Source organism: Megascapheus bottae, chromosome 3, assembly GCF_031878675.1.
Source record: "Megascapheus bottae isolate mThoBot1 chromosome 3, mThoBot2.hap1, whole genome shotgun sequence".
Taxonomy (NCBI): Eukaryota; Metazoa; Chordata; class Mammalia; order Rodentia; family Geomyidae; genus Megascapheus; species Megascapheus bottae.
In genome coordinates, this window is record NC_143511.1 from 3,176,941 (window position 1) to 3,193,406 (window position 16,466).

General features: G+C 43.6%; 1 protein-coding gene across 1 annotated transcript; it reads left to right on the plus strand.

The window, feature by feature from the left end:
* Window positions 1–2,178: 2,178 nt before the first annotated feature.
* On the plus strand, window positions 2,179–15,979 carry LOC150064806 (spermatogenesis-associated protein 31D1-like). Its single transcript, XM_090329096.1, has 3 exons — window positions 2,179–4,658; window positions 15,229–15,449; window positions 15,627–15,979. The coding sequence occupies exons 1-3, from the start codon at window positions 2,179–2,181 to the stop codon at window positions 15,977–15,979; spliced, it is 3,054 nt and encodes a 1,017-aa protein (XP_090185222.1).
* Window positions 15,980–16,466: the final 487 nt, after the last annotated feature.

The following is a 16,466-nucleotide window of genomic DNA, read 5'->3' on the forward strand; positions in this document are numbered from 1 at the left end:
CCTGAGCTTTTTTGTTACCAAATTGAGCCACAGCACCACTTCCGGTTTTCTTTCATTGAAGGTAAGAAGAGTATCACTGAGATGGCTTTGAACCACAATCCTCAGATTTCAGTTTCTGAGTAGCTAAGATAACATGCATAAGCCACTAGTGCTCAGCTGAAGACATCAGTTTTAAGCAGTGTCTTTCAGAAAATAAAGCCTGTAGAGGAGAAGTAAGGAGGAAGGGCAGTCAAACTCAACACTTCTCAGTCTGTATTCTGCCCAGCCACAGGCATGAAGCAGTGATGAGCCTGAAGCGTGGGTGCTGGTCAAGTGAGGAACACATAGCCTGGCAAGGAAAGTTTAGTGGTTGCTTTGGAGTCACAACTTCTGTGTTCCATGCTTTATTTTGGGATGCTCAGACTCATCTCTGCGGTAACCTCCTGTGGTGATTCTGAGTATCACAGTACTTTATAAATGAAGCCACATAAGTATGTGAACTTTCCTCATAACCTCACCAAGTGCAGCTGCCTGTCAAGCCAGCTACTTAGGCAAAACTTAGATAACATCTCAAAAAAAAAATAGAGATAAATGTGGTGGCACTCTTCTGTCATCCCAGCTGTGTGGGAAATACAAATTCAATAATCACTGACTAGGCCACCATAGGCCCAAACAAAAAACCCTATTTTAACAAACAAACAAAAAATAAAACAAAGCCAAGGCTATGGGTATGACTCAGGTGATAGAGCTCCTGCCTAGCAAGCACAAAAAAAACCCACCAAAACAAAAAATTGTAGTTATCTTGTCCCTGATTCTTGGTGCTTTCTGATTTAAATATCACATGGGATTCCTATAAATGGACTCCTGTATGTCTCTACTTTCATTATGTATATCACTCTCCTGGTTGTCTAGGTCAGAGAAATTGCCATACAGAAATAGACCAAGACATGAGAAAGGGTACCAATGTTTATTAAGTAATGCACCTTCTATCTGGTGAATATAATGTAACCCTTCAATTAATTACAATAAAAATATATGGAAAAAAGAAGAGCAGCAAGAAGCTTCTTTATGTTCTGAAAAAGTGATTGGTCTTTTTTTTTCTATGCCCTTTATTTTATATGTTCTGTTATACTAGTGTTATCAGTGCTACTTGTCTAGGAAAAGGAAGCTCCTGGAGAGAGATTATAGAAAACTGAGAGACAATGAACATGGGAGAAAGTAAAGAAGGTCTCAGGCTTTACTCTGCTAGGCTCCCATGTCTTCCATTTGGCTACAGCTTTGTGTTTTCTCTCTTTCAGCCCTCCAGGCCAGTGTAGAAATACCACCTTTCAACACCATGCCAATCCCATTCATAAGGTATGTAATAAAAGCAACTGCTGGGGCCAGTCATTTGCTTTCACAGGCATTCCTAAATTATGTGCCCTCTTTGTTGCCTTTGGCTCCCACAGCTCTTCACATACTCCTGTGACTCAGTCATCACCTCCTCTGCACTCTGCTTACTCAGAAATCCCTCCTCCAGACCTAATGCCAGCTTCTCTGCCTGAGCTTTCTCGACTTGCCCTTCCATCCTCTCACTTAACCAGATCACGTTCCTGTTCAGTTGAATTTCTTTCATCCTCACAACTGGGTAACAAACTCTCTACCACAAAAGCTTAGCCCTCTCCTTCATCCCAAGTTTCCCTCGCTAACTGCATGCATCTTCATCCTTCAACACATCACACTCAAGAGAACAGATTCTATTCTCTAACCACAGGCCATTTTGTTTCTGGTAGGTAGTCCTGCTGATGTCCTCTTTATGTCCCAACGATCAAAGGCAAAGAGTATTAAAACATGGAGATTTCTCAATTCTCTTGGTGGCAGGCTCATAACAAGAACACATTTCTCCCAAGATTGCCACACTGTGATTTTCAGCAAGAAAATGTTTCCTTCCATCCTCCGGATTCCTATTTCTGGAGACACTCTAATGCATCACATGTGGAGAACAGACATATTCCCTTTCTTGACCTTAATATACAGGAACTTTTAAAGAGACAAGAGAAGAAGAAAACGATTTTTGAAACTTTGGAAAAGGCAGGAAAGGAGGATGATAGACCAGTTTTTGAACAAAAGTGGTCAGAAAAGCAATTGACATCTTCATGGTACTCTATGCATTCTCTTGTTGGTGAGCAGGATACCATAGCACCCCAAACTGACTGGGACATGAAAGGCAAAACAGAGCATTTAGGAATTCATCAGCAGCTCCTATATATGAAGACCATGGGGAAGAATTTAGAGCAGAAAGACAGTCAACTTTTCTGGGGTCTTCCATCTCTGCACAGTGAGTCAATAGTGGCTACGTTCTTGGTGTCTAGGGAAGGTGGCTCAATAGAACCTCATCTTATCTTATTCAATGAAATTTGTAAAGATCCTGTAGCCCAAATGCAGGGCAGACGACCACCACCACTTCCTCAATCCATCCCTCTCCCTCTGGCCAATGTGCATACCCAACCCATGACACAATCTCAGACTCTACCTTTTACACGGACCCATTTCCATACCTGTGCGAACCCTCCTCTTCTCATGATACCACTGTATTCTCCACCCTGTGGAAATCCTTCCCACAGTCCACAGAACAGGAATAACCCTGTCACCTTAAATGGAAATCAATACCTGGACTGTCACATGGTACAGAAACATCAAGATAGTTCATGGGGTTCAGTTCCTGAGGTCCAAAATCGTCAAGAATCTATTTGCCCTCTAGCTTCCAATGTAAAATTTGTGAGGCAAACCCCACAATCCTATGTCCCAGTGTCTGCCTTTTCTGGCCATTTTTGTGAACCCCAGAACCTGCAGCTCCATGTGCCAAATAGGCTAATCCCACCCTGGTGCTTCCAGGCCTATCTCAGCCCAGGGTCTTTGGTACTAATGGAACCACAATGCAATTCAACACAGATAGCTCACCACAATTGCAATCCTGTTTCCTTGCAACCCTTTGAGTGTCACGGCCATATTTGCAATGACCAAAGGAAGAGTCAAGTGAGTCAACTGGGAACTTTCTATGAGAGTGTTGCTACAAGCTCGCAGCTGAGAAGGGATACAGCACAGAATCTTGGACACATCTTAGGGAAATACCCATTAAATAATTTACCAATGGATTCAGAATACTATGTGTTAAACTGTCCAACAGCTGCACCTGAGAGACAAAATAAATGGGTGTATAATTCAAGGAATAGTTCAGGTAATACATCACTAAGGCTCCCAATGAATAATTTGAATGAGCTTCAAATAAGAAGCATTCTTAGGCTGCACGTGATCAGAAAATTTTGGCAGATCAGTGTAGGTCAGATTCCTTTGATGGTGTGTCGTTCGTGGCTGGTTGGTGACAATATGGTACCTCATTCTGGGAGTTCTCATACACATATGGAAAAAACAAATTTGCTACCACTATTAAGTAGAAGCTTCTGCTCTGTTACTACACTGGAACTTCCCTTTCTTGATCAAAAAACACAACAGATGCTAGAAGCCCATATTATAAGGTTTCAGATGAGTCAGAGGTGGGGCCTTCCCCTCAAGGTTCTTGAATCTATTAAATTCTACATGTTGAGAGAAGCAAAAACATGGCCCCTTCCCCAATTTGACTTCCTCTCAACCTCCAGGCACCTTGCACGCAGTGCTACATCTTTTCAAGAAGATGTGGTAGGGACAACAAATTCAATGCCTATCTTGCGTCATTCTTTCTCTGCCAACTTACATGTAGATCAGAAAGGACATGGGCTCCTGACACGATTACCTTCTAATATTGAGCATGAGCTTGTAGATCAGACTTTTTTGCTCTGTACACACAATACCGTAGAAAAAGTGAATCTGAATAAAAGTGAATTAGAAAGTAGATACAGTCCAGGGCAGTTCACAAAGCAAGATGTGGCTGGGTCTAATCCAAGAGATGAAAGGGTAAGTTTTAGCCACACAGAAAAAATGCTTCAGGACAAAAGCATGGGGGAAATCTCAGAACATTTTCCAACATCCGATATAGACAGAGTTAATGAGAAAAAAACTGTATTAGCCAACAGATACAGCCCAAAGTGTAGGAGACAAAATGGAGATGAGCATACATCAGAGGATGGGAATTCTCACCACAGAAGAGGACTGCTTCAGAAACAAAATATGGTGCATGAGAATCTAGAACATTTTACAAAACCCAACCAGTTGGGAAGTACACAAATGACAAATACACATTTAAGTAAAGTGGAAACTACCTTGACCACTGAATATGACCCAATAAGCCTATCAATTCTGAAAGATCCTACACTAAAGTTTAAGTTGAATACTGGGTCACATAACCAGGATGAGTCTTCTTCCAGTGACATGTCCTTTCCTTCAGGCAGCCTTACTTCTGAATCATCGTTGTCTTATGACAACAGTATCTCCAGTGGGGAAGTGGAAGCTTTCCAGGAACTGCATACTTACCTGGATGGCATAAGGCGCAATACAGAGCAATGGGACACTGGTAAGCATGCCAAGTTCCAGGGCAAATGTTACACACTACCTGAGAGAAGACTGATCTCACCAGAATCCAAAAAAGAAGAATTTATAAGGGAGGACTCGGGGTTAGAGATATCCACAGCAACAAGTAAGAGCCACGATGATCAGGAAAGGAAAGCAGAGAATCCTTCTGAAAGCAACTTCAGAAAAAAAATAAGGCAATTTTTTCAGTGGATTCATTTTAGGAAGAAAAGCACAGGAGAGGAAAGATCTGAGAAAGATAAAGCTCTCTTTATGAGTTGTGGGCCTCCTGAAGCCCATGAGCTAATGGAAACTCTTGGAAAGCTATTGGAGAAGAAACTGGCATGTAGACAGGTACCTCAGGACATGGGGATGAGTCAGGAGAAAGAATTGCAGGACTGGACAAAGCTCAACAAAGAACAACCTTCTACCTCGGACTCACAGCAAGAAGCTATCTCTCCTCGCCCGAGTTACTGTTCAACTGTGGAATGGATCTATGAGAATAACAGACCTCCTCAAAAGATTACAGCCTTCAGAGAACAGTTATGAGTCCAGAAACTTTCTTCCTCCCTGCACCCTCCAAAATGCCAAAGTCCTATCCAAGCTTTACCTGCAAGCAAGCATGCCAGATATTTGTACATGCTCTCATATTTTTGAACACCTTGAAGGCTAATTCATCTTTGAAAAGAAGTGCTTTTGCAGCATTTACAAGAAGGAAAACATTCATAAAGGAACTCAAATTTCTGTTTAAAAATTTCTTCAGTATAACACATCCTGTGATGGGAATAACCACTCTAATAGCAAATCAAGAATAAATGTTTCTTTTAATAGAATTACTTTCTCTGTCGTCTGCACTAGGGTTTGGGGATCCTGGATATATGCACAGGGAAATGAAGGAATTACAGTAGCTGTTAATGAGATTTGTCTTATTTCACTTCTAAAGTAGATGGCCAATTCTGTTTAAGGAGCCTGACAATAGCTTTCTCAGCTTTATCCCACATCTTTAACTTCACCATTTTCAGATATATTTCATCTAAAATAATTTTTTGTGCTAGGCACTGGTGGCTCACACTGGGAATCTTAGCTACTCAGGAGGCTGAAATCTGAACATTGTGGTTCAAAGCCAGCCCAAGCCAGGAAACTCTATGAGACTCTTATCTTCAATCAAAACAGCTGGAAATGGAGCTGTGGCTCAAGTGGTAGAATACTAGCCTTGAGCAAAAGAATAGCTCAGGAATAATACACAGATCTTGAGTTCTAGCCTCAGGGTGCACGTGAGCGCAAGTGTGTGCACACACACCCCTCCCCCACGTGCACACGGGCACACACACACACAGTTTTCATGAAAAGAAAAATAACTCCAAGTGTTCAGACACACATTTCCAAAAATCAAGAATGTGGTTCAGATCATCTTTTTACCTACTTCTCAATATTCCAAACTACAAACAATTGTAGGTAAGATGAGTTATTCTACAATAGAGCCACAAATTCCCCTTGCTGACTCCAGGAAGTCTTGGAACTGTAATTATGGTATTGATTAGACATTAGCCCAACCTGAAAGCAGTCATAAGAACAAGTGTGCGAGAAAGGGTTTCATGTCACCTATTCCAACTATTCTTTTTATAACAGTACAAAGAATGGAACTGTGAAAGTGGCCAGGTATAAGAATGTTTTCCTAGAAATTGTCTCATTCTCATTCCTAAAAAACAAAACCAGATTTGAGCTGTCACTAGTGGTTTACACCTGTAATCCTTGCTAATAGGAGGCTGAAATTAGGGAATTATGGTTTGAGGTTAGCCAAGGCAGAACCCATGCTGGCAACAGTGGTATGTTCCTGCCTTCTCAACCTATTTTGTTGTGAGCAATAAGGAGGATTGTTTAGGCCAGTCCAAGCAGAAAAGTCCCAGAGACTTCATCTCCACAGAGGGAAGCTGGAAGCAGTGGCATATATCTGTGACCCAAGCAATGATGGGAATCCTAAAGTAAGGAGGTTGTGGTTGATGTGCCTACTTGAGTAGAAGGCAAGATCCTCTCTCAAAAGTAATTAGCCCTTGCTGGGACTTTGGCCTAGTGGTAGAGTGCTTGCCCAGCATGCACAAAGGCCTGGGTTTGATTCCTCTGTCCCACATACATTAAAAAAAGCCCGAAATGGTGCTAAGGCCCAATGATAAAGTCCAAGGACAGTGCTCAGGCCCTGAGCTCCAGACTGGCAAAAAAAATAATTGGCCCTTGATTTTACAAGGGCTGAAGGTGTGGCTCAGGTGGTAGAGAATCAGCAGAGCAAGGCAACTACTCTTGTGAGGCCCAAAAGTAAAACAACTCTTGATTCACATATTACACAGGTAAGTGCTGTGTGTGATGTGTTAAGTATGTGGAGTGAGGGATAGGTATTGGTGTTGTGGAAGCTGCACAGAAGCCATCAAAAAACATCTCATGTTACTTTATCTTGAACTCCCATTATTCATATTTTGAACTCAACAATTATGTCTCACTGCACATCAGGGTACCTTGAAGAACTGTAGAACAAAAGAGACATAGAGGAAGTTAGCTATAGCAATAGAATAAGAATAAAAAACAATGACCTTGTGTTGGTCATTCTATCTACCATCAGCCTCTTACCTAACCTCTGGAAGCTAGTAAGGACTTTCTACAGAAAGACACTACCATTTCATGATAGAAGTACAGGGATGCCCTTCTCAACGTGAAGACAATACAGAGACATCATGTGCAGAAATGTCAGATTCTATATTACCCTCTTTGAAGATTTTGGGCTCTATCTGCCAGCTGTGAAGTTTTTCGTACAAAGTTTATAATCACTTAGGGCATGTTATGTTATAGAAACTATAAATTTAGTCATTTAATAACTACTCACAATTTTTGTGGGTCAGGAGTCCAGGAATAGTCAATTTGGGTTTCCTCATCAACATTCTTCCCAAGATTGTAATCAAGCTGTTGACTCCATCTGGTGTCTCATCTAAAGGCTTGACCAGAGAAGTGATACATTTCCAATGTTCACTGGGTAGCTGCTGACAGAATTTAGTTCCTCCATCCTATTGAGCTGAGGTTCTCAATTTCTTGCTAACTAATGGCTAGAGTTGGTTGGAGGCCTTGCTGTCTTCCTTGTAAAATTCTCCAATGTGGCAGCAGCTTGTTTCATCAAATCCAGGAAAGCAGAAATGCTGATAGCAAGACAAAAATCACAATTGTTTGCCTGCTGAAAATGCAAGTAACATCTCATCACCTTTCCCTTCTCTAACTGGTTAGATATCTAAATCCAAATATGTAAGCAAATACATTAATTTTTGACGCACTGAGGAGGAAATGAAATAACACACATGTGAATGCTAGGAAGCAGGGTGAACAGGGACTCTCAGAAGTCTTCCTGGCATTTGGATGTCTTATTGGAAACCACATTGTGTGTACTGATAGCACTTTTGACCAAAGGTGCCAAGTGGATCCTTATCCTCATCCAAATATAAATAATCAAAATCAAGAGGGTATAAACTCCAGTGGAAGGATGGCTGGTAAAGAATTAGGAAAATTTTGTTCCAAGGGGAGAGTGCTAGTCTTGAACACAAAAGCTCAGGGATGGATCCAGGCTCTGAGTTCAAGCTCCAGGATTAGCATCAAGAAAAACAGTGTAAGTGTAGGGAGCACTTGCTTGCCTAGCATACATGAAGACCCGGGTTCGATTCCTTGGTACCACATATAGAAAAAAGCCGGAAGTGGTGCTGAGGCTCAAGTGGTAGAGCTCTAGCCTTGAGAAAGTCCAAGGACAGTGCTCAGGCCATGAGCTCAAGCCCAGGACTGGCAAAAAAAAAGAGTAGGGAGCACTAAAGCTTTCCCACTGACACACTCACTGTCTCAGGTACGATTTTTCAAGGCCTGAGTGATTTGTGGGTAGTTCATCGCCAGTGTGGAGCGCGCAGTTTCCTAGTTACTATCTGCCCACTTGCCCACTTTGAAGATACAAGGGTCAAGCATGGAACAGGAACAAAAGCCGTGGGCTCCCAAGCACCTCTTACACAATTCTGAGAATTATACGAGTAAGTTCCATGCCAGCTAAAAAGAGACTAAGCATTTTAAGAGACAAAAGATACAGTAAAATACAGGAGTGAAGACTCAGGATGAGAGACATCGAGGGCATAACAAAGAGCCATGCTGAAAGGACAGGAAATTAAGAGGGGCTTTCCCTCTTTTTAAACAGTGAATTGATTCCAGAAGAGAGAATAGTCCTAAGAAAGAGTTGTCTGTATAAACTGTGGATCTCCCGAAACCTGAGTTCATGGCATCTTTCAAGAAGACCCTGGAGAAGAGAACCTGACATGTAGGTAGGAAAATGAGGCTGTGGGTTTGTCAGCCAAAAGAGAAACTCAGAGTTTAGCAGAACCCAACAAGAGACAATCTATCATGGGGAAACTTTTGGCCATAGCAAAGGAAAGGGTTAAGGCCCTGTGTCTGCAATCAAGAAGCTGTCCGTCCTGGCTTGATGTATCCTAAGTGTTGGATGAATCCAACAAGACCAAGCTCCCAGGAGGTTTTGACATTCAAGAAACAACATGATCATAGATTCACTTCCTTTACCCCCTTCAGGTGGTGAAGATGCTAGGTCCCCCTACCTAATGATTTAATCACCCCTTGACTTGAAGAAATGCCTATATCAGTTGCTGATTAGCATCAAGCACTAATTAGGTTGAGCAGAAATGGTTTTAGCATCTTGTTACTGATACTGGAAGCCTTCCCACTTTCTTTTCCACCTTTTTTAACCTCCCTTCAAATACACTGGTTTTCCTGAATGTCAGGGCTTGTCACTGGGGTGCAGGAAACCTACATTCTTAGCTGTTATTATGATTCTGTTCTTGGCTGAGGGATTTGGACTTTCCCAACACACTGCCACTTCAGACAGTCCAGAACCAATTCTAGAGACTAAAGTGTGTCTAGCAACATAGCAAGAGAGAATGAGCCTTTCCTATTTCAGTTTCTCTTTAGTGTGGTTTAACTTACGTTTTTGTAATTTTCCCTGTTGGAGGCTTTCAGCCTCTTGAGAAAGTAAGATTATAAGATGGTGCCTGGCAGCTTGCTGACCAGGAAGTTACTTTGCATTGGTTGATTTGTTTCTTCCGTGTTTGTGGATAGAGCGTGATCGCTAGATTTCTCCATGTATGCTTGCTGCATGCGCAGATGACCTTTATTGTGATTGGCTGCTTCAGGATATAAATAGTGGAGGATTTCTGGGAAAGGAGAGAAAAAGACAGAAACAGAAAAAAACCTCTGCTTATAGCTATTTGAGTCTATGATCATTCCCAGTCCGTCTCCGAAGTGACGTGTCATTGCAGCAGTCAGCGACATTTTCCCTTTATGAATAGGATTCAGAAAACCAAGGTACTTTTAAAGGTGAAATTTGCTCTTCCTGAGATTTCTTATACAATGAAAGATGCACTCCACTTCCTCTGTTGCCTGTTTTAAGCTCCTTGTAAATAAACTGGCTTTCCTATTCAATTGGCAAGGTCAATCACTGAGTAGATGCAGAGGACAGATCCTACTGAAGTGGTGATAAAAGAATGCAACACTTAAGATGGAGACTTAAGAGTTTTAGTTGCTACTATTGATTAGGGCCTGAGTATAGCTTAGTGGCATAGCACTGGTCTAGCAAAAACACCTGGGTTTAGCTGGGCACTGGTGGGTCATGCCTTTAATCCTAGTTACTGAAGAGGCTGAGAGCTGAAGGTCACCATTCAAAGCCAGCAAGAAAGATCATGAGTCTCTCATCTGTAATTATCCACCCAAAAATCCCCACCAGAAGTGGAGTTGTGACTCACGTGGTAGAGCCCTAACCTCGAGCAAAAAAGTTTAGGAGCAGCACATAGGCCCTGAGTTCAAAGCCCAGGATGGCACAAAAAAAACAACAACAAATTCCTGGGCTTGATCATCAGCGTAGTAAAATCCATCACCACAAAACAAGAACAACTGCAACAAAGAAAAAGGAAAGGAAAAATTAGATTATACTAAATATGGTAACTACTATTTGAATGTAGTTTGGAACACTTAAAATATTTAGGAGCTAAGTCAGGCACTGTGGCTCATGACTGTAGTACTAGCTACTCAGGAGGCCTAGAGTTCAAATTCCATGACCAACAATAACAAAAAAAATCCTTGGAAAACCCTGGGGTCATGGACTTGGTAGGACAGGCAAGGAAATGTCTCATCATGAAAGCTACACTACCTTTCCTTCAGTGGCTAAACTCTCTACTGTGATAGTATAAGATAGCATATGATTATTGGAAAATCAGAGCACCGAGCCTGAAATAAGAGGTAATACTTTGCCAGACCACCCCTAGCCTCCTGTAACAGAACTCCTAAAAACACTAAAAGCACTATCTAAAGGGAACGAAAAAGAACGTGTTGGAGAATTCTGGTTATATGAAATCTCCATTTTTTGTTTTTGTTTTTGGTCTGTCATGGGGCTTGAACTCTGGGTTTGGGCATGTCTCTGAGCAATTCAGCTCAAGGCTATTACCCTACCTCTCGAGCCACAGTGCCACTTTTCTAGTGCTTAATTGGAGATAAGAGTCTCCCAGATTTTAGTGCCCTTGCTGGTTTTGAACCGAGATCCTTAGATCTCAGCCTCCTGAGTAGCTAGGATTACAGGAGTAAGCCACCACACATTTTTTTTTCTTTTTGCCAGTCCCGGGCTTGAGCTCATGGCCTGAGCGTTGTCCCTGGACTTTCTCAAGACTAGAGCTCCACCACTTGAGCCTCAGCAGCACTTCCAGCTTTTTTTCCATGCATGTTGTACTGAGGAATAGAACCCAGGTCTACCACTCTACCACTAGGCCAAACTCCCAGCACCTGGCTCCACTTTTTAAACTGGACAAGGAAATCTGTTGGGAATGAAATTTCTTAGCGGGAAGTGTGAAGGAAGTATGATGGCAGGAGCTGATGAAACAAATTGAAATACAATATAAATATATGCAATGCAACAATGAAATCTATACACACATACAAAATTAACATATGCCATTTTTAAAGGCAAAACAAAGAAAAAACAAAAAGGAAAGAACTCTCCAGAATATACCAATTAAAAGATCTAATGCTTGTGAGATAGCCCATGTCTACAATACTAACATTGAGTCACGAAGATCACAGTTTAGGGCTAGCCTGAAGTACAAACCTACATCACCACCTTTTTATTTTTATTTTTTATTTATTTATTTATTTTTTGCCAGTCCTGGGCTCAGGGCCTGAGCACTGTCCTTGGACTTTCTCAAGGCTAGAGCTCTACCACTTGAGCCTCAGCACCACTTCTGGCTTTTTTCCTATGTATGTGGTACCGAGGAATCGAACCCGAGTCTTCATGCATGCTAGGCAAGCACTCTAACACTAGGCCAAATTGCTGGCCCCTGATCACCACCTTTTTAAATTGAAACAAGTAAACAAGATGTCCAGTGCTCTAACAATCAGAGATACTGTCTGGAAGAATTGAGTGGGTTCAAGTTTTCATGAAGCTCCTTCTCATTGTGTAAAACTATTAATCTCTTGGGTCTCAGATTTTTCATCAGAAAGCAAGAATGACATGGTATGTATGCACTGCATACAAACTAGATAGTATATGAACATTCATCAAAAACTGCCTGCCTGTAAAATGTTGCTATTGACATAATGCTTACTCCTAGTATCATTCTTTCCAGATTCTTTACAAGGCTAAATGTTTAAGGAATACAAAGATTCAGAACAAGGCTGTAAAACAAACAAAAAACCCTTCACTCTTGAATAACTTCATCAGAATCTCCTTTGCTCTTCATATATTATGGGTAAGAAAAGCCATTATAGTCCCTGATTCAGACATTGTCACCTAAAAGAGAACTGAATCATGAAAGTTTTAAAGTAGTACAGATTATACAACTATACTAATAAAAACCCTAGCTACTTATCAATACCATTTAATCTCTCAAAAACTAAAAGAGAAGTATTTGATTTCTGGTTATAAAATGTCACTCTAGAGGCCAAGAGTGTGGTCTAGTGGTAGAGTGCTCGACTACCATGCACAAAGCCCTAGGTTCAATTCCTTGGTACCACAGAAAAAGCCGGAAGTAGTGCTTGGCTCAAGGGTAGAATGCTAGCCTTGAGAAAGCTCAAGGACAGTGCCCAGGTTCTGAGTTCAAGCCAAAGGACTGGCAAAAAGAAAAAATGGTCCTCTAGGAACTACAAATGGAACAGAAAAAATAATTTAAGAAATTTAACTATTACCCAATCATTAATCAGTAGGAATCCAAGACAAATGATGCAATGACAAGATAATACTGAGAGAAAAAATACTACAATCACTACTGCTAAAACAAAACAAAACAAAAACAAACCCAGCAGCTTATATGGTAGTTTATATTTTTTCCCTTTTTCTATTTCTTTTAGTCCTAGACATACACATTCAAAATATAGTTCAATTACAATAGAAATAAAAATTTTAGCTGGGCGTGGTGACTCACACCTGTAATCAATCCAACTACTCAGGAGGCTGAAATCTGAGGATCAAGGTTCAAAGCCATCCCAGGCAATACAAAGCCATGATATTCTTACCTCCAGTTAATCACTAGAAAATGGGAAGTGGGGCTGTGGCTCAAGGGTAGGATGGTAGCTTTGAGCTGAAGAGTTCAGGGACAGCGCACAGGCCAGAGTTCAAGCCCCATGACCAAAAAAAAAAAGAAAGAAAGAAAGAAAGAAAAAAAGAAAAGAAATAAAAATCCCTTTTTAAATGTTGGTTGTGGTACTTGAATTCTTGGCTTGGGCAATCTATACTATAACATAATGTCTATAGAATGTATATCTCATCACTGATTTGTATGTCTATGTCCATGACCTTGAGTACCCGAATATTGAGTCCTCGCTCTTGTACTGTTTGGATCTAATATCCACATATTAAGGATATCATGTGCCTTTTCTTCCTTTGGTCTTGATTTGTCTCACTCAACATGATTCGCTCTAATTTCATCCATTTCCCAGCGAATGCCATTATTTTTAAAGGTAAAATGAGCTTTAAGAATAACCATCCCCTCCTTGTTAGCATAGTGCTGAAGTGCCACCATGAAGTGATGGAGAAATTTAGCTGGATTTTCATTAGATTCCTGGGTAATCTCCAGGCTCTCCAGTGACTTGGCATGGATGGGCTGCCCGTAAACCCAGGGCATAGGGAAATCATACAAGATTGGCAGGGGGAAGGACAAGCACAGAAAGCAAGGAAAGCATGAATGTATAGAACATCTAGCTATTTACCATTGGGACAGCAAAAGTTGTCTGGATCTCTGAGAATATTATAATCAAAAGTTCTGGTTTTTGGCCATGGAGACTGGCAGTCTTACATTTTCACTAGGCCTTATTGCAATAAAACACAAGGCACTTTGGCTTTATGGATTCCGTTAGTGAGAGGACATCTAGAGAGGGCAGGAGCGCATCCCAGGGGAGTGTCTTACCTCTGGTGTGACTGGCAGCACTCCATCTGAGGGAGAGACTTGGGGATGGAGTCTGCTGAGTGTAAAGAGCTTAGGCATGGAGGGCTATCCACCCATAATGCCTCTTTCAGAATGAGGGTCAGATTCTGTATTCAGGCATCCTGACAGACCAAGGAGACATAGGAATGCTGTGGCATAACACCACATCTAGAGAGACAGGGGCTCAGAGTAGCACTCATCAGAGGGGGAAGAGGGGTGGTAGGAGACCCATGTCAGGAATGCAAGGCCAGCAATGATAAAAGCAGGAAGTCCTTGGCAGAGTTCCTGTGGCAGTTTGGTTTGTAAGGTAGGGTCAGGATGGGAATTAGCCGTCAAAAAAAAAAAAAAAAAAGTAAGCAGCTGGCATGGCCCCTCCTGTGTGTCTTTGCCATCAGTTGTAAAGTTTTGACATAAAGGAACTACCATGTGGTTCAGGCAGAGAAAAGTTATATCTGAACTACTGGCCCATACTGGGTGGAAGCTGTGAGAAAAAGGGGGTTAACATCTGGAGGAACTGGGGTTCATATAGAGAGTGGGCCGGGAGGAAGTGTGACCACAGTGGATACAGATGTGAACTCAGGGTCTGGGAACCTCTCACAAGTCTGTAGGAGGCATGAGTAGGGCAGCCCAGGATGCGACCTCAGAGAAAGGGAAGGACACTGCCCCAATGTGTACAGGTCACCTAGAGAAGGTGACTTTCTACATGGAAAGCAAAGCAGCAAGGGGGAAATCTATGTACACACTCCCTTAGAAAAAGTGGCCCTTTCCTCCAGCAGACCTAACACTTCCACCTGTGGAACTGGTGGTATTAGCAGGCTGAGAGCTGGGGCTGAACCCAGCAGGCAGGGGGTACCTGTCACCCAACCATCAGGCCTTTGATTCCAAGTCTCCGCCCCAGCCAGATCTGGGTCAGCCTGCAGCTCTAGAAGCCAGGTGAAAGTTCTTCTGTTCCTTCCTGCATATCATCAGTTGTTCCCAGCAGGTTTTTATTTTATTTTTGAGGCTGAGAAGACACAAGCCAGAATCGCCAGACCCATGGATGGGAACAGAGCTAAGGAAAATCCAAAGTGGTAGCCAAGGCAGTGCTGAGCCTGGGGGCGGGGCGTTCCTGAAGCTGAGGTGACTGATTGGCCAGGAGCGGGATCCTGAGAGCGCCCTGGGGGCCACCTTAAGACTAGACCCAGTCAGCTGAAATGACCTTGGAGTTGAGAAAATTCTACAGAGGCATTGGTCAGAGGTGACAAAGGAGTTTTATTACAGCTGGCCTTACCCTGGGCTACCTCAGGACCGAGAGCAGCCCTTCTTCCCGGATGTTCCTAGATTACCGTCTCTCGGTTCCTCCGGTTCCTCCAAACCCTGTCTGGATTCCAGCTCTGCCTGGTCAGTCCCGACACTCCGGGCTATCTGGAGATGCGGGACGGGCCTCGTTCCCTCCTCCCGGAGGCCCAGGCCGGCTCTCGGCCGCGCTTCCCGGGCTGCCAGAGACCTCAGCCTGCCTTTTGCCAGGTGGGCGGGGCGGGGCGGGGCGGGGCGGGGCCGGGCGGGGCGGGGCGGGGCCGGGCGGGGCGGGGCGGGGCGGAGGGAGTCTGCGGCACGGAGCTCAGGAGCGGCGGCTGAGGTGACTGTGGCCCCGGGCTGCCTCTGCCTGGACACCCCAGGATACCTAGCGGTTCCTTATTGCAGGCTCCCCGGAACCATTCACCGAACCCTCAGCCCCTCCTCCAGGTCTGCCCCGGGACCCCAGCCGGCCCTCGGTCCTCGTCCAGAGGAGTCGTGAGACACTGCCCGGCCCGCGGCCGCGCGCCCCCTGTCGCATGGAGACCCCGGCCGGATCCCGCCTCTGGCCCTGTGCTGCCCCGCAGTTCCGACCCTGGCTCTTGGCCTGGTGTTTCCTGGAGACCCGATCCGGGCCCGGGCCCCTTGGCGGGGTCTGGGGCGTCCCAGGCACTCGCCTGCTCGGCCACCAGGGGAAGGTTTTGCTTCCTCTGTGTGTTTTGGAAACAGACCGACTGTTAGCACTGGTGGCAACTAGATGACCCAACTCCCCACCTGACCTTTCCTGTCCCTCCGCGGGGTGCTGAAGAGCACTGGGAACTGAGAGAGTGCTTTTGGGGAGTGAGCCTGGCTGCTTCACATCCATTCCATCTCTACAAGCTTTCTCCACTTGATAGGCTATTTTTCCTTCTGCAGGTTATTTTTCCTTCTGCAGCTCCAGGAATATCTTGAAGTTGTTCATCTGTCTACTGAATGAACATTGACAAGAGACACAGGTTGTGACCAGCTCTTAAGGAAGTTGGCTCATGCCCTGCACTGATTGCTTTGGGCTCTAGGTTCCTAGCTCTGTGCGCTGCTATATGCTAGAGGGGATCTGTGCATATCCTCAGTAAAACAAAGAGGGAAGAGGTAGGACTCAGAGAAGCCTCTGTGGCTGCATGCAGTTTATGGCTCTCCGCACTGTGAAGCTGTGGACCCAGCTGCCTATGACAGGATCCCCCAGTGCCTGAGTGTTTCCCTGAATCCAGC